At 37.1% G+C, this 24568-nt stretch overlaps 1 protein-coding gene across 1 annotated transcript; it reads right to left on the reverse strand.

The window, feature by feature from the left end:
* Window positions 1–486: 486 nt before the first annotated feature.
* On the reverse strand, window positions 487–1152 carry LOC129890477 (pentatricopeptide repeat-containing protein At3g47530-like). Its single transcript, XM_055966023.1, has one exon. The coding sequence runs from the start codon at window positions 1150–1152 to the stop codon at window positions 487–489; it is 666 nt and encodes a 221-aa protein (XP_055821998.1).
* Window positions 1153–24568: the final 23416 nt, after the last annotated feature.

Consider the following 24568-nt stretch of genomic DNA (forward strand, 5'->3'; position numbering starts at 1 on the left):
ATAAGAGGCCTTCGAGATTTTATTATAAATCACTTTGCCAGTTTGCGTTTGTTCTATGTAAACCTCCCTTTGATCACAGTCCTTTTGCAGTCACTGTCTTCCATCTGGCAAATTCAATAGTTTTCCCAGCTTGAAACTCATTCGGTTCGGTCCATAAGCATGGAAAGTTTAGCCAGTATACTGATCACAACTTAGTAATAGCAAAATCAACTGCATCCTGTTATTTGACATATATTATAGATTCTCGCTCTCTCTCTGCCTATGGGTCTAGTTAAATCTAGCTTCAGGCTATATTCAACGACAATGGAGTTATCTCTTTTCTGTACATCTAGAGTTCTCCTGATGCATGATTAATGCGACTCTGATATTAAAAGTGTGGTTATATACACCACATTCTATATCATTGTCATCATCCTTTCAAAAGATAAATCTTTACAAGTCCAACTTTCATTCTGCTCCAGAATTTACTGGGCAAACATTTTACAATTACCAATAGTCACTGCACGAGCATCGACCTTCTCTGAAATGATGGAAGCGGTTCCGATCTCTAATAACAACTTTCCGACTATAGACTGCTGACAATATCTTGGCAAAGTTATAGCAGTCATCACAAATCCGGAGGTCTTTTGCAACTCTAATTGACGTGCCAGTGGGAGTTGATAGAACCCCAAAAGCAATAGCCAATTTCTCACTGTGATATGATAATGCAATCTGCTTCTCTTCCATACCAACATTGTGCAACTCTAACATTGTCTCAGCAACGTATCCTGCAATCCTCAGTTGCTGATTGATCTCGTACAACATCTCGTAAATTTCAGTCTTTCTTGGATGCGTAAAGTCATTTGCAACGAATTCATGTATTTCTCCTCTGAACTCAATAGTACTACAAGCAGCGTTGGTTTGGATTCCCCTGTCTTTCATCATTTTTCTCACGTTTATTACCTTACCCCAATCACCAAGCGATGAATAAATATTCAATAGTAGTACATAATCTCCGGCTTCTTGTGCTTTAAGTTCAATCAAATGCTCAATGACTTGTTCTCCTAGGTCAGCTTGGTGATGAATTCTACAAGCTCCTAGCAGAGTCCTCCATATAGTTGCATCTGGTTTGACCTTCATCGAATTTATAAGGTTGTAAGCTTCATCAACCATACCTGCACGACACATTAGATCAACCACACATGACACACCCATAATGATGAATGTTTGGTGAAATCCCAAACTCTTTGCTCATACTATTGAAAAAACATCCTACCCTCATCAACTAGTCCAGAGTGACTGCAAGCAGTAAAACAATACAAATTTCAAGAGCGTTCGATTAATAACTAATAAGCATTCTTGTCAATGTGAAGGAAACAGACTTGAGTACTTGAGCAATATCGAAGCAAGTGTTTAAACTTTGTATTTGAATTAATGGACTAAAATGTGTAAAGCTTGGATAAGTAACTAATGAGATTGTACTTGTGTATGATTTTATACTGGAAACAAAACATTTCTACAAAAAGATCTCTTTTTTTAATCTTCAAACCAAGGGTTGTGACTTGTGAGTAGTTAAATACAGAAAATAAACATTAATGTAGGAGTATTAGTGATGTGGAGATATTAGGTATGCATGATTTTACATTTGTATTGAATACCAAAGCAAATGACCCTTATTATGCTTCAAAGTTCAAAACAAATGATTTTCGGTATTTGACCTTTAGTATATTGAAACCAAGAGCTTTACAAGATTATTTTTTTATGCTTCAAATTAAATGACCTTTCGTATATTGAAACCAAAGTCTTTTATGTCACACGCTATAGCTATTCGAAGCTATGGAACAATGATTATTTATATTGTAAATAACAATGAAAACGTGATATTCCACAACAACAACAACAACAAAACAAAGCAACAGCAACAACAACAACAACAACAACAACAACAACAACAACAACAAAACAAAGCAGCAGCAGCAACAACAACAACAACAACAACAACAACAACAAAGCAGTAGCAGCAACAACAACAACAACAAGAAGAAGAAGAACAAGAAGAACAATAATAATAATAATAATAGCAGCAGCAGCAAGAAGAAGAAGAACAACAACAACAACAACAACAATAATAACAACAATAATAATAACAATAATAATAATAATAATAACAATTATAATAATAATAATAATAATAATATTAATAATAATAATAATAATAATAATAATAATAATAATGATAATGATCATAATAATGATGATAATGATCATAATACTGATAATAATGATGATGATAATAATAATAATAATGATTATGATAATAATGATGATAATAACAATAATAATAATGATCATAATAATGATAATAATGATGATGATAATAATAATAATAATGATCATAATAATGATAATAATAATAATGATAATAATAATGATAATAATAATGATAATGATAATAATGTGTAACACCCTTTAAAATTTTCCCTAAGATTCGAGCCTTCTTTGTATACGTGTGGGGCCCATCGTATTTATTTCGAAGTATGTGCTTGAGTTAAGATGAGTCCCTGAGAAATTTAAGAGCGTTGGAGGTGATGTGGGGTCATTGAGGACCCCTAGGACCGAGCTAAGCCCAAAAGATCCGACGTGGCTAAGTTTAGGACGAGTTCATGTAAGGGTCGACTTTTAACGACCCTATCTTTTGAAAGACGTCAATCTGGGTGGCCCACAACCTATCAAATTAAAGGTCGTCGAGTCTTTTTTCCAACGCTACCAAGAACGTAAATTTTGGAGTTCGGATTCAAAAGATATGACGATCCTAAGATGAACTAGCACGACAGGAATTTCATTTTGGCCTGGGTTGCAACTGCTGGGGAAATGGCCTTGGCGCTGTAAGGGCGCGATGCGCCACTATCGCGCCAGAAACATGCCTCAGTAGTTTGGCCCTTGGCGCGACGCGCCACTAAAAGTTGTGCAGGGTTTTCAGGCCAAATTCCCAGAATTCAGAACAATGGGCTTGGCGCTGTAAGGGCGGGACGCGCCACTATCGCGCCAGAAACATGCCTCAGTAGTTTGGTCCTTGGCGCAACGCGCCACTACGAGGTGTGCAGGTTTTTAGGCGTAATTGGCCTTGGCGCTACAAGGGCGCGATGCGCCACTATCGCGCCAAGGGCGTTTTGGCCTAATTTTTCAGATTTTGGAGAAAGGGCAATTTGGGAATTGTCCCAAATTATATATGTATCACCCTAGACCATTTTGAGATCATTTCTTCAGCCCTCACTCTCTCTCTAAAATCCCTAGCTCCTCTCTCTTCTCTTCTTCTCCATTTCCAACAAAAAGGAGTCCAAGAACTTCAAGATTTGAGTCCTCCATTGAAGACCCAACTACCAGGTTTTCTTCAAGTCTTCACTAAGGTATGTAAGGCTATCCAAAACATGGGTTGAGTCCACCCATGTTCCCTATTCTTGCTTTGAGGTTAGATATTCATGAAAATGGAGTTTCTTGGTATGATACATGTTTGAATAAGTTTTGTCTCCATCTTACTTGATTATTTATGTGTCAATGTTGTTGAGTTAAGAGGTCCCTAAAATGAGCCCTTATGTGAGTATGAGATGATGAAGAAATGAGTTGCTAAATATGTTTTATTGATCTTCTTAGTTATGTAGATTTGACAAAGTATTTTATTTTCTTAAAAATATTGCCTATTATAAAAAAAAAAGGTCGATTTGAAGTCTAGAAGATGTGGTGAGTCACAAGGATTTTCTCAAATGGATGGAGGTAATGACTGATTATATCTAGATGATGTTATACATGTGCATTTAAATTTTCTTTTGATGAAATGATTGAGATTGAGCAAATAGTATGCTTGGAAGAGATTTGTTTGTGATAGAGTTGATGAGTGGACAAGGTTGTAATGAGACTTGTCGATATGAGTCGATTGAGTTGCTTTGATGGAGTTTTATGAGCATTGAGTCTTGAGAGGAGTATCGAGCACCGAATTGGGCAAGAATATAGTCCATACTCGAACCCAATACCTATGTTGCCAAACGTAGGGGGGATTGAACCGTTAAAGTCGGATGCTTCCCCGAGAGAATTGTCTTGACATTAATAGGACTTGGTTGGATAAGATCCATGAGTGTTCGATTCGTTCATACTCTGGCAAGGTATGAACGGGCGTGGCAACAACGTCGTTTTGTTGTACCTTCACTGGCTCATAAGTGTTGGTTGTCGGTTAAGAGAAACTCCCAAATAGGTTTTTGATAGAACTCTGAGTCAGATTGAGTTGAGTTGTATATGATTGGTCCAGTCTAAATCATATTTTGTTCAGACTTAGGACCTTTGATTGAGTTGTCATTCCTTTTGAGTTGAGTTCCCGAGTTGATTTATTCTTCCTTGATGTTCGTTGTACTCGGCCATTTTACATACTCGTACATTCCATGTACTGACGCCATTTGACCTGCATTGTTTCATGATGCAGAGACAGGTACTAGAGATCATCAACCGGCTCTCCGTTGAAGATCCACATACACTTCCAGCCAGTCGGTGAGTCCTCCTAGTTCCCGGAGGATATTGGGCCTTCTTGTACTGTTTTGTTGCCCTTCCTTTTATTTAGATTGTTGGTAGCCATGGGCTTGTCATTGGCACCTTTTAGACATGAATAGAGGCTTCATAGACTGGAGTGTGGGGAGGTCGAGCGGTCATCTTGAGGAGTCCTACTTCATTGTCTTCTTTTGATTGTAAATGTTTGGCCCTCGGCCCTTATATTATGAAAAATATTTCTCTAATTGAGTTCCTACAAATAGATTGTGATTGAATGAATGAGTGAATGGACCAGGTGGTTCGCTCGGAGGGCAGAAATGGCCTTCGGGTGCCGGTTACGTCTAGGGTACCCTCCTGGGGCGTGACAAACATGGTATCAGAGCACAGAGTTCAAGTGTCCTAGGGAGTCTATGAAGCCGTGTCTAGTAGAGTCTTGCTTATGGGTGTGTTGTGCACCACACTTATAAGCGGGAGGCTATAGGACATTAGGAATTGTTTCACTTTTTTCATACTCTGAATTCGTGCAATGGAGTTAAACTCCATGAAACTTCTTTTCTAATTCGTGCGTTTATACGTTATAGATAATACCTTCTAAACGTACCGCTAGCCAGAGGAATGTGGATAATGCAAGAATGCCACAGTCAGAGGCACGCCCAGCAAGGGCTAGAGGCCGACCCGCGAGGTATGCTGAGGCACCTCAAGTTCCATCTACCCCACCTGCACCCACATCAGAGGCTGAATTTCGAGGGGCAATTGCAATGCTCACGCAACTAATGGCTGCCCGAAATGGTAACCAGAGTTCACCGATTCTCAGCTCTAGTTCCCAGGAGTCATCTGCTGCCACTAGAATTAGAGACTTTCTGAGGATGAATCCGCCGGCATTCACGGGTTTTAAGGTTGATGAAGATCCCCAAAACTTTATTGATGAAATGTGGAAGATTCTGAAAGCTATGCATGCTACGGAAATTGAGGGGGTCGAGTTGGTGTCTTATCAACTCAAAGATGTGGCAAACATTTGGTATAACCAATGGGAACAAGGTAGGGGTGAAGATGTTGAACCTGCTAGGTGGAATGAATTTGAGGGAGCTTTTCTTGACCACTTCTTTCCCCAAGAATTGAGGGAAGCGAAGGTGGAGGAATTTGTTAATCTGAAACAGGAAGGTATGTCGGTTAAGGAGTATGGCCTAAAGTTCATCCAGCTGTCCAGGTATGCTCCAGAAATGATTCCTGATGTGAGCTCAAAGATGAGGAAGTTCGTCTCTGAATTAGGGAAGCATGTGAAGAAAGAGTGCAAGGCAGCATTGTTGATCTCGGATATGGATCTCTCCAGATTAATGGTGTATGCTCAACAGGTAGAGGAGGAGAAAAGAAAAGACAGAGAAGAGCACCTGAGCAAAAAGGCAAGATTAGCTGGGCATGAGAATGAGCAGAGGCAAAGCAAGGGCAACATGTCCTTCTTCCAGAGGAGGCCTTCCAACTATGCCTCATCTACCGCCAGTGCACCGATGCCGCAGAACTGGTATGATCGGCAGGGACAAGGTCGCCAAAATTTCAGACCCCAGGGTTCTCAATTCCAGGCCAGTGTAACTCAAGGTACGAGGGGGAAGCCACCATGCAGCAAGTGTGGTAGGCTCCACTTGGGAGAATGCAAAGCGGGAAGGGTTGGATGTTACAAATGCAGCCAAATGGACCATTTTCTGAAGGAGTGTCCAACATGGGGGAACAGGGCCCAGTCCTCTGCCACCGCATCACCAGCTAGAGGTAATCAGAGGGGCACTACTCCAGGTACGAGTGGAGGTACAAACCGCCTATATGCCATGGGTAGTCGCTAAGATTAGGAGAACTCTCCAAACGTTATGACGGGTATTATTCGAGTCTCTTCTTTTGATTGTTATGTATTAATGGATCTAGGTGCCACCCTATCTTTTGTGACTCCTTATGTGGCTAGTAAATTCAATAAAATTCCCGAACGTCTTCTTGAGCCTTTTAGTGTGGCCACTCCTGTCGGCGATTCTGTCTTAGCTGAGAGAGTCTATAGAGATTGCACTGTGTCCATTTATCACAGGGATACCTTGGCCGACCTAGTTGAGTTGGACATGGTTGATTTTGATGTAATCCTTGGTATGGACTGGCTCTATGTCTGTTATGCCTCTATTGATTGTAGAACTCAGATTGTCACATTCAAATTCCCAAATGAGGCTGTCATAGAGTAGATGGGTAGTCCTATTGCGCCTAAGGGTAAGTTTATTTCATACCTTAGGGCCAGGAAGCTAATTTCAAGAGGGTGTATTTATCACCTTGTTCGAGTGAAAGATGACAGCATTGAGTCTCCATTCCTTGAATCGGTTCCGATTGTCAACGAGTTTCCGGATGTCTTTCCTGAAGATCTGCCTGGAGTCCCTCCTGATAGGGAGATCGACTTCGAGATTGATGTTCTTCCTGATACCCAGCCTATCTCAATTCCTCCTTATAGAATGGCCCCAGCCGAGTTGATAGAGTTGAAGGAGCAGTTGAAAGACTTATTAGATAAGGGATTTATTAGGCCGAGTGTCTCACCATGGGGAGCTTCGGTCCTATTTGTTCGAAAGAAAGATGGGTCCCTTAGAATGTGTATTGACTATAGGCAGCTGAATAAGGTCACCATAAAGAACAATACCCTCTCCCCAGAATAGATGACTTATTCGATCAACTTCAAGGTGCCACTTGTTTCTCAAAGATAGACTTGAGATCTGGCTACCACCAGTTGAAGGTGAGAGAATGTGATATTCCGAAGACTGCTTTCCAGACTCGTTATGGCCACTTTGAATTTTTGGTCATGTCCTTTGGGTTGACTAATGCCCCCGCCGCTTTTATGGATCTCATGAACCGAGTATTCAAACCGTACCTTGATATGTTTGTGATTGTATTCATAGATGATATTCTGGTTTACTCCAAGAATGAAGAGGAGCACGCCTATCATCTTAGAGTCGTTTTACAAACTTTGAGGGACCAGGTATTGTATGCAAAGTTCTCTAAATGTGAGTTTTGGCTTGCATCAGTGGCCTTCCTAAGCCACATTATATCTGGAGATGGTATTCAGGTTGATGCTCAAAAAATTAAGGCAGTGAAAAGTTGGCCCAGACCCACATCTCCGATAGAGGTAAGGAGCTTCTTGGGTTTGGCTGGCTATTATCGAAGGTTCGTAGAGGGATTCTCCTCTATATCATCACCATTGACTAAGCTGACTCAAAAGAAGGCTAAGTTCCAATGGTCCGAGGCTTGTGAGGAGAGTTTCCAGAAATTGAAGACTAAGCTAACCACTGCCCCTGTTCTAACCTTGCCCAATGGTACAAAGGGTTTTGTGATCTATTGTGATGCATCCAGAATTGGTTTGGGTTGTGTGTTGATGCAAAAGGGGAAGGTGATAGCCTATGCTTCAAGACAGCTTAAGGTTCACGAGAGGAATTACCCAACTCATGACCTTGAGCTGGCGGCTGTGGTGTTTGCGCTTAAAATCTGGCGCCACTACCTGTATGGAGTGCATATCGATGTATTCACCGATCACAAGAGTTTGCAATACGTCTTTAGCCAGAGGGAACTCAACCTGAGGCAAAGGAGATGGCTTGAGCTACTCAAGGACTATGATATGAGCATCCTCTACCACCCAGGTAAAGCTAATGTTGTTGTTGATGCTCTTAGCAGGTTGTCTATGGGTAGCACTGCCCACATGGAGGAAGGAAGGAGAGAATTGGTGAAAGAGGTACACAGATTAGCCCGATTGGGAGTTCATCTGAAAGAGAACAATGAAGGCAGAGTTACTATTCAGGATGGGTCTACGTCCTCACTTGTGGCAGAGGTAAAGGAGAAGCAAGACCAAGATCCCATCCTTCTCCAATTGAAGGGAATTATTCACAAACAAGAGGTAATGGTTTTCACCAAAGGGGGAGATGGTGTGTTGAGGTACCAAAATAAATTATGTGTGCCGGATGTCGATGATGTTCAAGAGAGGATTATGGCCGAAGCGCATAGTTCCAGGTACTCCATTCATCCAGGCTCCACGAAAATGTATCATGACTTGAAGGAAATCTATTGGTGGAGTGGGATGAAGAATGATATTGCGGAATTTATTTCCAAATGCCCGAATTGCCAACAGGTGAAGGTTGAGCATCAAAGGCCATGTGGTCTAGCCGAAAACATAGAAATTCCAAAATGGAAGTGGGAGATGATCAACATGGACTTTATTACAGGCTTGCCGAAGTCCCGAAAGCAACATGATTCCATTTTGGTGATTGTAGATAGAATGACGAAATTAGCTCACTTCTTGGCGGTTAAGACTACTGATACCGCAGAAGATTATGCAAAGTTGTACATCCAGGAGATCGTCAGATTGCATGGGGTTCCCTTGTCTATTATCTCAGACAGAGGAGCTCAATTCACTTCCCAATTTTGGAAATCCTTTCAGAAGGGATTAGGTTCGAGGGTGAACTTGAGTACAGCCTTCCATCCCCAAACAGATGGCCAAGAAGAGCGCACCATCCAGACATTGGAAGATATGTTGAGGGCATGTGTGCTTGACTTCAAGGGAAATTGGGATGATCACTTACCTCTCATAGAATTTGCATATAACAATAGCTATCATGCGAGCATTCAAATGGCTCCTTATGAAGCCTTGTACGGGAGGAGGTGTAGATCGCCCATTGGGTGGTTTGAAGTTGGTGAAGTCGAGTTGATTGGGCCTGACCTCGTTCATCAAGACATGGGAAAGGTACGAGTTATCCGAGAGAGGTTAAAGACAGCCCAAAGTCGCCAAAAATCTTACACTGATGTGAGGAGGAGAGACTTAGAGTTTGAGGTGGATGATTGGGTATATTTGAAAGTGTCACCCATGAAGGGGGTCATGAGGTTTGGAAAGAAGGGGAAACTTAGTCCTCGATATATTGGTCCGTACCAAATTTTGAGGCGGATCGGGAGTGTTGCTTATGAGTTGGACTTACCCTCAGAGCTAGCTTCTATTCATCCGGTGTTCCATGTTTCAATGTTGAAAAAGTGCTTGGGCGATCCCTAGTTGGTAGTCCTCATTGACAATGTTGGAATTAAGGATAGCTTGTCTTATGAAGAGGCCCCAGTCCAAATTCTTGATCGCCAAATTCGCAAACTGAGGAACAAGGAAGTCACCTCAGTCAAAGTTCTGTGGAGGAATCAACTTGTTGAGGAAGCCACGTGGGAAGCGGAGGATACCATGAAATCTAAATATCCACATCTATTCGTGCCTACCGAGGAGAATATTGAAGGTAATGACCATTTCCTTGACTCAAATTCATTTGTACCTTTTTGAGTTTTGATTGATATTTGATTGAAAATTTGATTGATTGAATGAATGAGTTTTGATTGTGATTTGTACCCCGAGTCCATTCTTGGTTGCTCGTCATTCGAGGACGAATGATCCCAAAGGGAAGATAATGTAACACCCCTCAAAATTTTCCCTAAGATTCGGGCCTTCTTTGTATACGTGTGGGGCCCATTGTATTTATTTCGAAGTATGTGCTTGAGTTAATATGAGTCCCTGAGGAATTTAAGAGCGTTGGAGGTGATGTGGGGTCATTGAGGACCCCTAGGACCGAGCTAAGCTCAAAAGATCTGCCGTGGCTAAGTTTAGGATGAGTTCATGTAAGGGTCGACTTTTAACGACCCTATCTTTTGAAAGACGTCAATCTGGGTGGCCCACAACCTATCAAATTAAAGTTCGTCGAGTCTTCTTTCCAACGCCACCAAGAACGTAAATTTTGGAGTTCGGAGTCAAAAGATATGACGATCCTAAGATGAACTAGCACGACAGGAATTTCATTTTGGCCTGGGTTGCAACTGCTGGGGAAATGGCCTTGGCGCTGTAAGGGCGCGACGCGCCACTATTGTGCCAGAAACATGCCTCAGTAGTTTGTCCCTTGGCACGATGCGCCACTAAAAGTTGTGCAAGGTTTTCAGGCCAAATTCCCAGAATTCAGAACAATGGGCTTGGCGCTATAAGGGCGCGACGCGCCACTATCGCACCAGAAATATGCCTCAGTAGTTTGGTCCTTGGCGCGACTCGACACTACGAGGTGTGCAGGTTTTTAGGCGTAATTGGCCTTGGCGCTACAAGGGCGCGACGCGCCACTATCGCGCCAAGGGCGTTTTGGCCTAATTTTTCAGATTTTGGAGAAAGGGCAATTTGGGAATTGTCCCAAATTATATATGTATCACCCTAGACCATTTTGAGATCATTTCTTCAGCCCTCACTCTCTCTCTAAAATCCCTAGCTCCTCTCTCTTCTCTTCTTCTCTATTTCCAACAAAAAGGAGTCCAAGAACTTCAAGATTTGAGTCCTCCATTGAAGACCCAACTACCAGGTTTTCTTCAAGTCTTCACTAAGGTATGTAAGGCTATCCAAAACATGGGTTGAGTCCACCCATGTTCCCTATTCTTGCTTTGAGGTTAGATATTCATGAAAATGGAGTTTCTTGGTATGATACATGTTTGAATAAGTTTTGTCTCCATCTTACTTGATTATTTATGTGTCAATGTTGTTGAGTTAAGAGGTCCCTAAAATGAGCCCTTATGTGAGTATGAGATGATGAAGAAATGAGTTGCTAAATATATTTTATTGATCTTCTTAGTTATGTAGATTTGACAAAGTATTTTATTTTCTTAAAAATATTGCCTATTATAAAAAAAAAAGGTCGATTTGAAGTCTAGAAGATGTGGTGAGTCACAAGGATTTTCTCAAATGGATGGAGGTAATGACTGATTATATCTAGATGATGTTATACATGTGCATTTAAATTTTCTTTTGATGAAATGATTGAGATTGAGCAAATAGTATGCTTGGAAGAGATTTGTTTGTGATAGAGTTGATGAGTGGACAAGGTTGTAATGAGACTTGTCGATATGAGTCGATTGAGTTGCTTTGATGGAGTTTTATGAGCATTGAGTCTTGAGAGGAGTATCGAGCACCGAATTGGGCAAGAATATAGTCCATACTCGAACCCAATACCTATGTTGCCAAACGTAGTGGGGATTGAACCGTTAAAGTCGGATGCTTCCCCGAGAGAATTGTCCTGACATTAATAGGACTTGGTTGGATAAGATCCATGAGTGTTCGATTCGTTCATACTCTGGCAAGGTATGAACGGGCGTGGCAACAACGTCGTTTTGTTGTACCTTCACTGGCTCATAAGTGTTGGTTGTCGGTTAAGAGAAACTCCCAAATAGGTTTTTGATAGAACTCTGAGTCAGATTGAGTTGAGTTGTATATGATTGGTCCAGTCTAAATCATATTTTGTTCAGACTTAGGACCTTTGATTGAGTTGTCATTCCTTTTGAGTTGAGTTCCCGAGTTGATTTATTCTTCCTTGATGTTCGTTGTACTCGGCCATTTTACATACTCGTACATTCCATGTACTGACGCCATTTGACCTGCATTGTTTCATGATGCAGAGACAGGTACTAGAGATCACAACCGGCTCTCCGTTGAAGATCCACATACACTTCCAGCCAGTCGGTGAGTCCTCCTAGTTCCCGGAGGATATTGGGCCTTCTTGTACTGTTTTGTTGCCCTTCCTTTTATTTAGATTGTTGGTAGCCATGGGCTTGTCATTGGCACCTTTTAGACATGAATAGAGGCTTCATAGACTGGAGTGTGGGGAGGTCGAGCGGTCATCTTGAGGAGTCCTACTTCATTGTCTTCTTTTGATTGTAAATATTTGGCCCTCGGCCCTTATATTATGAAAAGTATTTCTCTAATTGAGTTCCTACAAATAGATTGTGATTGAATGAATGAGTGACTGGACCAGGTGGTTCGCTCGTAGGGCAGAAATGACCTTCGGGTGCCGGTTACGTCTAGGGTACCCTCCCGGGGCGTGACATAATGATAATAATAATAATAATAATAATAATAATAATAATAATAATAATGATAATAATAATGATAATAATAATGATGATGATAATGATAATAATGATAATAATGATAATGATAATAATGATAATGATGATGATGATAATAATAATAATAATAATAATAATAATAATAATAATAATAATAATAATAATAATAATAATAATAATAATAATGATAATGATCATAATGATAATAATAATAATAATAATAATAATAATGATGATGATGATGATGATGATGTAGGAATTTGTACTTGAAGTGTTACGTATAGATTATTATTTTAAAGAAAAAATAAACTTTAAATAATTTAATCTCTACGTTAACTAGTGCTATAGTTATTTTTACTTCACAATTTATCTGATATAAAATGATACATAGTACTATATTGTTTTTTTAAAAAATTTTCTGAATCTCTTTTACCAAATGGCCCCTTGACCTTTAGAGCCTTAGGTTGAGGTCTACCTAGAGAAGAAAATTGAAACTCAGTTCGGTTCATGATTTTAATGTTAGGTTTGTGGATCAAAAGAGGTGATACTCGTAAGTCGTAACTCAAGCCTAACACTATTGATTAGGTACCTACTCTAAAAATATTGTTTTGACTTTATTTATTTAGTTAAATGAGAATGTATAGTTATTAAGTATAACTTCAATTGGTAAAATTGAATTTTAATTTTGAAAATCTATTATAATTTGGAACAATGGTATTATCAGAAGAATAGTACTCACTCCATTTATTTCATGTGAGATATTTAGCCGGCCACAATTTTTTTTCTCAATTCATGATTGAACACACAATTTTAAAAGGAATTGAGAAACTTTAAAATTTTATGATCTAAAACAAATCTTAAATATTTTATGACTACAAGTCAGTCTCATAAAATAGAATTATAATGTTAAATAATTTGTAAATATAAAAAAATGATGTTATTTTTAAACGAGGAAATACATCAAACTTCCCCTCCCTCCGAACTTGGCAGCACAACATACTTTAGTACTTTAACTATACTTTTAAATACCCCCTTAACAACTTTCAAGTGAATGAAATATCACCCTAAAGGTGATGTGGCAGAGAGAGTGAGTACACTCTTCTTAAAGCGAGTGAAAACCGTTTTATTTATTTTTTAAAAAATAAAATCATACACATGACATTTTTTATAGGTCAATATATAATTAATATTTTAAATATTATTTTCTTGATATATTAACTTTTAATAAAATATGTAAACTTTGTTATTGCCACAATTTTTTAAAATTTCTTTCTTTCTTTATTCTTCCCCAATATAGCTTCTTCTCTATTGTAGCATCACTTTTTCCTCCATCTTCATCTTCAACTCTATCACGCCCATTCGACATATCCATCATCGAAATACCAATTACATGTTTGCTTTGAAATTTTAATTCCTCAGATTCGCCATTGATGAATATTTTGGTGAGAAATTAAGATACATTAATGGTGATTTATTGGTGAGAAATTAAAATACATCAATGGTGATTTATTGGTGAAAAATTAAGATACAGTAATAGTGATTTATTTTTAGAGAAAAAAAACCTCCATTCTTATTTGCTTTTAAATTTATAGATTAAAAATATAAAAAATGAAAAGAACATTAAAAGTATATACAGAGATTCACTAAAAGAAATATCCGTCAAAATTTTTGACCATCTATTCATCAAGAAATTAGTAGCAGATCTTATTTTAAGGTAAAAGAAACAAAGAAAGAGGGTAAGGGGGAAAAAAGAAAATGGCTCACCCAAAAATCTGAAGAGGAAAAAAAATGGAACAGTGAAGGACAAAAATGGTGAAGAAGAAAGAAGAAAGAAGTGAGGGATGGGTGGGGCGAAGGTGGGTTTGAGGGGAAAATAAAAATGAACCATATTTTATATTTTGATTTTAAAAAATATATTTTTTAATTAATTAATTAGGATAAATTAATTTAAGAAGTGTTAAAGAATAAATAAAATTAATGACATGGTGCTGACATGACAGTAATTTGGTGCTTACATGGCGATGATCTGGCAGGTCAGAGTGATATTATGATCTCAGAGTGATATTTAATTCATTTTAAAGTTATTAAGCGGGCATTTAAATGCCCGTGTAGTTAAAGTGTTAAAGTAAGTTTTGCTGCCAAGCTTAGGGGTTTTTGATGTATTTGCTCTTTTTAAAAATATAAAATATACCATATAAACTGTTAGAGAAAAAAAAATATGATTTAAATTGGACGGATGAAAAAGAAGGAGCGCAGTAGAAGAAAAAGAATAAAAAAAGGGCAGATTCGATTTCTCTTCAGGATTTAACGGCCCACCGTTGAATTTTAGATCGACATCATCAGTTGATGTGATCAAAAGGGGATTTTGACGAAGATCCATATACGAAAACTATACTTTTGTGCTACTAATACACCAACTCACTGTGTCCTTTCTAACTGCCCGTCTATCTGTGGATGAAAAGTTGTGCTGAAGTGAGTTTAGTATCCAACTCTTCATGTAACTTACCTCAAAATTTGGAAGTGAACTGCGTACCACGATCTGACATGATAGAAAGGGGCCTCGTGCAACCTTACTATCTCCGTTACATAAATTCTGACCAACTATTGTGCATTTTAATCCACTCTAACCGGAATGAAGTGTGATGACTTCGTTAACCCATCAACCACTACCCAAATAGAGTCATGCTTTCCTAAAGTCTTAGTAAGTCCCACCACGAAATCCATGGCTATTCTCTCCTACTTCCATTCAGGAATATGCATTCTTTGCAAGAAACTTGCAGGTCTTTGGTGCTCATACTTCACCTGTTGGCAATTCTGACACTTGGCTACATATTCAACTATGTCTTTATTCATACCCGGCCACCAGTATAGTCATTTCAAGTCTTGATACATCTTACTCACTCCAAGGTGAATAGAGTATCGTGAACCATGAGATTCAAACATAATCTTTTGAATTAGTCCATCTACCTGGGGAACACAAATCCTTCCCCTAAAATGAAGCACCCCACCTGCATCTAGTGTTGAGTCTGGAGATTTTTCCATCAATACCTTCCCTCTAATTTCATATAAGTATACATTCTCAAATTGCTTGGTCTTGATCTCCTCTATGAAAATGGTCCTTAGATCAACTCTGACCATTATCACACTTTTCTCTGAGATGCCTAGCCTCATGAATCTGGCCTCCAAGGCCTGAATTTCTCTAGCCAGGGGCTGCTTAAGAGCCCCCAAATAAGCTAAACTACCCATGCTCAAGCTTCCGACTCAATGCATCTGCTACCACATTAGTCTTACCTGGATAGTACTGGATAGTGACATCATAGTCCTTAAGCAACTCTATCCACCTTCGTTGTCTTAAATTCAAGTCCTTTTGGGTGAACACGTGCTATTGGCTATGGTGATCAGTAAAAATCTCACACTTGACATCGCATAAATAATATCTCCAAATTTTTAGTGCAAATACTACCACTGCCAACTCTAAGACATGAGTCGGATAGTTCCTCTCATGTATCTTCAATTATCGTGAAGCATATGCTACCACTTTCTTATCCTACATCAATACAGCACCCAAACCGCAATGTGAAGCATCACAATAAATAATGAAATCTTTACATTCTACCGGTAGGGTCAAAATTGGTGTTGTGGTCAGAAGAGTTTTAAACTTTTGGAAGATCTCTTCACCCTTGTCATTCCACTCGAATGTTACTTTCTTTTTAGTCAACCTGGTTAAGTGAGTAGAAATAGAAGTAAAGTTTTTCATGAAACGACGATAGTAACCTCTGTCACAAAACTAAACCTAGCCCAATTCTTAACTATCTCAATCTTTTGTGGATCCACCATTACTCCTTCTTTTGAAACAATATGGCCTAAAAAGGCAACTGAAGGCAGCCAAAATTCACACTTAGACAATTTCGCATACAACCTTTGTCTTTCCAAAACTCCCAACACAATTCGAAGATAATCTGCATGTTCCGATTCACTCTTTGAATACACCAATATATCATCTATAAAAACTATCATGAATGAATCTAGGAACAGTTTGAACACCCCATTCATCAAACTCATAAAGGCTACAAATGCATTGGTCAACCCAAAGGACATTACTAAAAATTCATAGTGCCCATACCTAGTCCTAAAAGTTGTTTTGGGTACATCCTTAGGTCTAATTTTCAACTGATGATACCCAGACCTGAGATCAATCTTTGAGAAAATTGAAGCACCTTGTAACTTGTCAAACAGGTCATTAATACGAGGCAAAGGGAATTTATTTTTGATGGTGACCTTATTCAACTGTCGGTAGTCAATGCACATTCTCATACTACCATCTTTTTTTGTGACAAACAACGCCAGAGCACCCTAAGGGGAAGCACTATGACGAATGAACCCCTTATCAAGAAGCTCTTGAATCTGAGCCTTAAGCTCTCTCAACTCTGTCGGAGCCATACGATAGAAAGGAATGGAAATTGAACGAGTACCCGGCTCTAAATCAATGCAGAAATCTATGTCTCAGTCAGGAGGCATACTAGGTAAGTCTGAAGGGAAAACTTTCGAAAATTCACACATTACTGGAATAGACTCAATAGAAGGAGACTCTATCTTCACATTCTGGATATGGGCCAAATAGGCCAAACAACCTTGTCCCACCATTTTTCTAGCCTGGAGAAAGGATATGGCATTAGATGGCTTAGGCTTGTACACCCCTTTCCACTTTAACCTTTCCCTCCCCAGGATCTCTAGGGCCAGATTCTTTGCATTGCAATTAAGTACAACAAAGTAGGGGGACAACCAAGTCATGCCTAAGATCACATCAAAATTTGTCATGTCTAGGATCACTAAGTCAACCCAAGTCTGGTATCCCATAAACACAATAGAACAAGAACGATATATATGAGTGACTATGATTGACTCTCCAAAGGGGGTAGAAACATAAACAGGGGCATCCAATATCTCACACAATACATCAAAATCCAAGGCATATCTTACATACATATAGGAATAAGTGGAACCCGAATCAAATAAAAATATAGCCATCCGACCACAGACAAGAATAGTACATGTGATAACTGCGTAGATGCCTCTGCCTCGGTCTTGCTTGGGAATGTATAAAACTGAGCCCAGTCATCCTGAAGAGCCACCTCCCTGCCTGGATGGAGTACTCCTTGACCTGCACTACTACTGCCTTGGCCTCCATGACCTCCGAGATTTCCTTCTCGCCCACTTTGTGGACATCCTCTGCCACCATTCCCTCCAGCAGATGAGACCATTGCTCTGGTCTGCTGGGGTACTGAAACTATCCTGCGGGGGTGAGGGAACTCCCTCTTTATATGGCCCGCCTCTCCAAAGTTAAAATAATCACGATTAAAAGATGGGAGACTACTTGGAAATAATGCTTCCTGACCCTCATAGGCCTGATGCTATTGTGGAGTACCTAAAAAGCTGCTAGTAGAAATGGGCAATGCTGACTGAATTGGTTGGGCAGTAATCACCGGCCTGCCTGACCCTCTGGAATAAGACCTTTAGAAGTTACTTGCGCTCTTGGGCCTTTTAGCCAAGGCCTTGGCTTGCCCATCCTTCCTCACACCTTCAACTTTCTTAATAAAATATGTGATCTCGTTGAAGCTCCTATTGGACGAAGTCATATGAACAGAAAGTACCTGTAACTCAGGGTCCAACCCCTTCATGAACAACCTGATCCTCTCATCCTCAATAGTGACCAGCTAGCGTACCTGGACAGTGCATGAAATTTGGCCTCATAAGCAGCCACTGATAACCCTCCCTGCTCAAGGGCTATACACTCGTCCTTCTTCCTGTCCCTCAAGGTACGGGGCAGATACTTTTCTAAAAATAGAGCATGAAATTGAGCCCAAGTGAGTGGGGGCAACACAGGAGAACGACACTCCATATAGGCCCTCCACCACTGGTTGGCCTCTCCTTACAGATGGAAAGTCACAAACTCCACTCTATATCTGAAAAAGGAAAGAGAAACACTCCCACAAGAAAACATAATAATAAAACATTGTCTAAAATCTCAGTCCCGGAAAAAGGACTAGAACATGGAAGAGTTCATGACAGCTTGAAACAAAAATTTCACCCTTGAACTCGAACAAGCTTAATCTACTAACTGAGGTCTCTTCGCAGTCGGCTGAATATGCCCTGTACTCAACAAAAAGATAGAGCAAGAGTAGTATCAGTACACAAGAACAACGGTATATTAATAGGATCACGCGGTTAGTCAGTAAGCGGATCATAAATAAGTAAATTAAATACAATAGGCATATACATATACAAAAAAATTCAATAATATCTCAATATCACAACTCAATGTCTTCCACATGCTATAATTTCACACAAGAATCCTCTTAAGGGACCTACAAATAATCAACTTTGAGTCGGAATATGACACCAAATCTAAGTATGTGCCAAAATGTGATATCCAATACAAATACATGTCGGAACATGAAACCCGATCCAAATTATGTGTCGAAACATGACACCCAATCTAGAGATATCACAATCACAAAAACATTCAATATTTACAACATTTATACCACCAAGAACAGGTTTATCACAATAACGGGTCAGCAAGTGATCATTTCACCCATAATCTTGCATGTTTCCCTATTCATATACACACATGCATATCATAAACGCAATTTAAAAAGTCTATGAAACACATACGGGAAACTAGACCATAACCTATCTCAAATTCAAGATTTCACAACCTTACAATATAAGAGCCTTTCCTTTGTAGGTTCGTTCTTCTCGTTCTTGGTCTAGAAAATATTAAATACATATCAAGGATCAATACAATGGCCTAACTATCAAGAAATATGACACAATTTCACTTCCTAGGCCAAACTCATGATCCTAATCTTACACAAGGGTTATATCCCACTATAGATTTTCAGTTCAAACCCTTTTCCAATGATTATCACCCATACTTCTAGTTTTTAGGAATCAAAGTATGAATCTAGGGAGTAAAAACCTTACCTTAAGAGTGAAAATCCGTGGAAAATCAATAAAAATTGCACTAGGTCATCTCTTGGGGTTTTAGAAAATGATTGTTGCAGAAAAGATCATTTCTGATCTTTTTCACGACTTAAGTCGCGACTGTCTCACTCTAGCGGGAATAATCCCGCTCTGGCGGGATATACAGAAATACTTAGCTCAGAGTTTGTGCTCCAAGCCCCCATTTCTCAACACACTCTTTCTAAAGATGCATTAAAATTATACCCTTCACGCCAAATTTAATTCTGAGAGTTTTACTCGCCTGAATGCGATTCTGCAAAGTCGTAAATGCTCCGTATCGTATTGGCTATTAGTCTGTCCAATAAAATTATAGATTTGACCTCCCATCATTTACGTGATTACCCTAGACTTCACCTGACTCAGAATTCGTCCAAGTCTGACCTAGGTTCAAATTTTTCAAAGTTACTACCCGAAGTTTTCTAGCCCGAAATCCTTCTTCATTGGTCTATCCCTAACGACGGGAACATATCGTTAAAAGAAGAAATGTCAAAAATGTCGATCTTGATAGTAGTGAAAAAATGCAATACAACAAGAAATGAAGGATGAAGAGACTGAGGTTTGTTTTTCTAGCAAACTTGATTTGTTTATACATCTGGATACTTTAAATATTATTATTTTTTTGAGAATTTTTTCGAGTGTCATATTGAATAATATATATATTTGAATACAATTTGAGGGTTGTCAATATGTGTCATGAGAAATTTTGAGTATTCTTGAATACAATAGATAGAATAGTATTTAAAAGTGTAGTTTGTTTAGGAGAAATTATACTTTTACGTATCCATTTGAAATAAAAAGTAGTGAGTATCATTATTATGCTAGATGTACAAGTAATCAACTGATATACTGATACATATAAGTAATAAACTGATTATCAGTTTATTACTTGTATATTTAGCATAATAATGATACTCACTACTTTTTATTTCAAATGGATACGTAAAAGTATTATTTCTCCTAAACAAACTATACTTTTGAATACTATTCTATCTATTGTATTCAAGAATACTCAAAAGTTTCTCATGGCACAAATTGATAACCCTGAAATTGTATTCAAATATATATACATATCAATATGACACTCGAAAAAATTCTCAAAAAAATAATATTAAAGTATCCAGATGTATAAACAAATCAAGTTTGCTAGAAAAATAAACTCCAGTCTCTTTATCCTTCAGTTCTTGTTGTACTGCATTTTTTTCATTGCTACTAGGATTGGCATTTTCGACCTTTCTTCTTTTTTTGAGATTATTTTGCATGTCTAAAGGTTTTGAATCTTTTTTCCTCTTGATTTTGCTGATTCAGTTTCATCCAGTAGATTATCATTAACCTTCTTTGTTCTTCTTTCATTCTCGAATGCAACAAGAGAGCCTGGAAAATTGGCTTGCTCTTAAGTAATACCCAAATTAAAAGAGGGAATTTCGTTCAACAATTCATCAAATAAATGTATACCTCTTGTAACTCTCTTCGAAGAGTTGATTTCCGTCATTTTAATGTATAAAACAGTGATTCAATAAAAAAAACCAAAACCCTATGAAAAATAGAAGAAACATGAAGATATATACAAAGATAAAATTCATAAATGAGAAAAAAAAATCCAATTAGAGAATATCTGATAAATATGAATCACTTCTAAAATCGTGCAAGAGATTCTTGTTTGAGATGTAATTTGGGGGAGAAATACAAAGAAATTATGGTGATATTTAAAGAGAAAGCATTAAGAGAGGGTAACAAACATAGGGAATCAACGCGTGGAAAAGGGACCATAATTATTAGGGGTGTAAGACTATTTTTAGTTTAAATATTTGTTTATCATTATATAAAATTAAAATAAATAGTTATTAATTAACTTTGCTATTTATATTATAATTGTACCCATAATATTTTTAAAAACTATAGCTATTTTGTTTTTTTAAAAATGTATTAATATTTGTTGTATCCTGTAGTTTTTCCTTATTGTTATTTGCTTACTCTTAGTTCTGTATTAATTCTAACTTTGAATGCTTAGATTTAATTAAATTAACTCCCCAAAGGATAAATTATTTTATGTTAAATTTTTTTAATAGATTAAATTAATTGTTTCTCTTCATTTAGTCATTTTAATAAAGTTTGCTTTCTTTATAAATTATTTTAAGCATTTTAAGTTAGTATTTTATTCAAATAATTTTAAATGTCTTTATTATTTTCAAGTAAATATTTCAAAAGCTAGTCAAATAAAAGCTCTCAAATTGTCGGACAACCGTGCGTTAGTGGATACTTTGAGTACCAACACCCTCTCAGAATGGAAATTTAAACCCTTATCCTTTTTTTTTCTAAATTTTTAAGATTTAAATCTATTAGAGTCAAATTAAGTTGTCTTAATATCTTTAAAAAAATTAAGTGACGACTTCTTTTCAAAATTGATTTTTTTTAAAAAAGTTAAATCAATTTTGCATTTTCCCATAAAATAGATGTTTATATTATTTTGTGTCACTAATCGATCACAACAATAAATTTTGTAATCAATTAAATATAGCTAATAAATATATATTATTACTTAAAGATGATAAATTGATATAACTGATGTAAACGCCAGGTAAATCTGGATGACTTGGAGAAAATAAAATACATGACGTTATTTGATTGACTATTTTTTTTACCCTTTTATTGTTTATCTATTACGCATTGAACATTTATTTTGGGTGAATTTTTTTTATATTTAAATGGTACATGAAAAATAGAGTTGACGGTTTAAAATGAAACAAAGCTAACTTGAAGTGTCAAAATAAAATTTCAAAACAAATTCAAGGGTTTGTGTATATGTGTGGCCGGTTTTTAATATATGTATTAGCATGACTAAAGACATAAATGTCCACTCAAAATATTTTTTACATCCTATCATTGTATTTGTGGAGGATATTTTTATAAACAAATAACATTTTTTAAAAAAAAATTATGCTATGTATATTATTTCTAATACACAAGTCAAATAGTGTATACGAAATAATCTCATATGAGCATTACAAATACCATTGACTAATATTTAACATAATTTTTATATACCTATTAAACGACTCCTAATAATAATTAAAAAAAATAGCGAGACGATTACATTTATTAGACATCATATGATAATATATTTCTTAACACCTTTACGACATTTTAGCTACAATTTTTCTCAACAAATAACCGCTCCTAAAATTAATATTCTGAATCTATAAATTTATGTAAGGGTATCAAAATCAACCTATAAATTCATGATTCACTCCAATCCATTTATGTTTGCATAGGCTCATAACCCGCTTATTTTATTAACTTGACTCATTTTAATCCGTTTAGTTCAACCCAATTTTAAATGAGGAAATTTTAAAAATAGCTAAGACTTGAAATATAATTAGGCACAATAGATGTAGTTTGATTAATTACGATTCGTAACTACATATTAGAAGGGAAAAGAGACGAGCGAGATTGAGAGGGAGGAGAGAGCGAGAGAGGCCAGAGAGAGGATAGAAGCGAATTGTATTTGCATTTGTTGGATAATTATATATATGTAACTAATATATATATATATCAATGATTGTATTTTTCTGGATAATTGTATGCATGTAATTAGTATGTATATGTATCAATAAAAATAATTATAATCTGTATCCGAATATAATTTGTATCAATGAATAAATTGTATCAGCGAGAATATAATTGTATCAATGTTGTATTAAGTTCAATATTTGTATTTGTATTATTGATTGTTACTATTGCATCAATGTTGTATCAGCGAATACATGTGTATTTGTATTTTGCATCACTGAAAAGAATTTATATAGTTGACATTTATTATTTATATTTGTATAATTGACAGTTAACATTTGTATTTGGATAATTGATTATTATCATTTGTATTGAGAAAGTGAAGGGAGAGAGAGCAGACTGGAAGAGGAGAAACGTGAGAGAGAGATGACAGATAGAGAGAGGAGAGAGGCGAGCAAAAGGGTAGAGAAAGAGAGGAGAGAAGCGGAGGAGAGAGAGGAGAGAGGAAGAGAGAAGAAAAAGAATAGCTACAAAATCCTAACTATAACTACAAATTACAATTCTTTTAAACTATAGAAGTATATTGTAAATACATATCACATATTTGCTTAATTATATAATTTTTCATTTAAAATTAAGCTGATATAATCCATATTGACCCATGAAATTTTCATCTTTTCTTTTTTTAAAAATATTTTTTATTTGATATATTTTTAATTAATAATAATATAAAAAATATTTTTTAAATATTATAATAAAATTATAAAAAATAAATTTTAAATTAAAATATAATAACAATTACTGTAAATGAATTGAGTTGTATTGATTTTAAACTTATTTCATTCAACCCAAATGATATTTAAACATTATTATTATATTCATTTATTAATTCAATTCATTTTTACGTTAGGCATCTCAGCAAATGACACTCCTACCTCGTTGACGTCGTTTGTGGAAGGTGTTATTATTAGCTTACTGAAACACGCCACGTCTTCCTGCATACTCTGCAAGCACTCCCACATGAAAAACGAATATAATAACAGTAACAGTACCATTACTTCTCCATTTCCACTCTGATCGTACGACGAAGATCGGAACAACTTCTGTTTCCGGCAGGCAATGGCGAATCCCCGCGAACGGAAAGGCTACAACCTGGAGTACAAAGCGAGTGATGATGACTCATTGTATAGCGTATGACTCGTAATTGTTGGGGAAGGAAGCACCATAACTAAAGTTTGATATGACAATTAGTATAAAAATAAATTGGACACACGAATTTTACGTGGAAACATCTCTAAGTGATAGAGGGGAAAAACCACGGGTAGAAAGATCTCACTATTAAAATATGGGAGTACACTGCTCTCAAATACAAGGAGAAAACAACAATTAACACTTCTCTCTTGTAAAAGGAACAACTACTAAAGAGGACACTCAAAACTACAATATTTATCTTGGTGTATAACTCTCTTTGTATTTTTACTCTCTCTTTCTGGGTTGATTTAAATGAGGGTAAGAAGTCCTCTATTTATAGAAAACTAGAAACGCGTAAAATACGCGTATTGAATCTCCATTTTTGACTACGCGTTCAAAACGTATTTTGTTCCTTTTTTGACTACGCGTT

Source organism: Solanum dulcamara, chromosome 5 (assembly GCF_947179165.1).
Source record: "Solanum dulcamara chromosome 5, daSolDulc1.2, whole genome shotgun sequence".
NCBI lineage: Eukaryota > Viridiplantae > Streptophyta > Magnoliopsida > Solanales > Solanaceae > Solanum > Solanum dulcamara.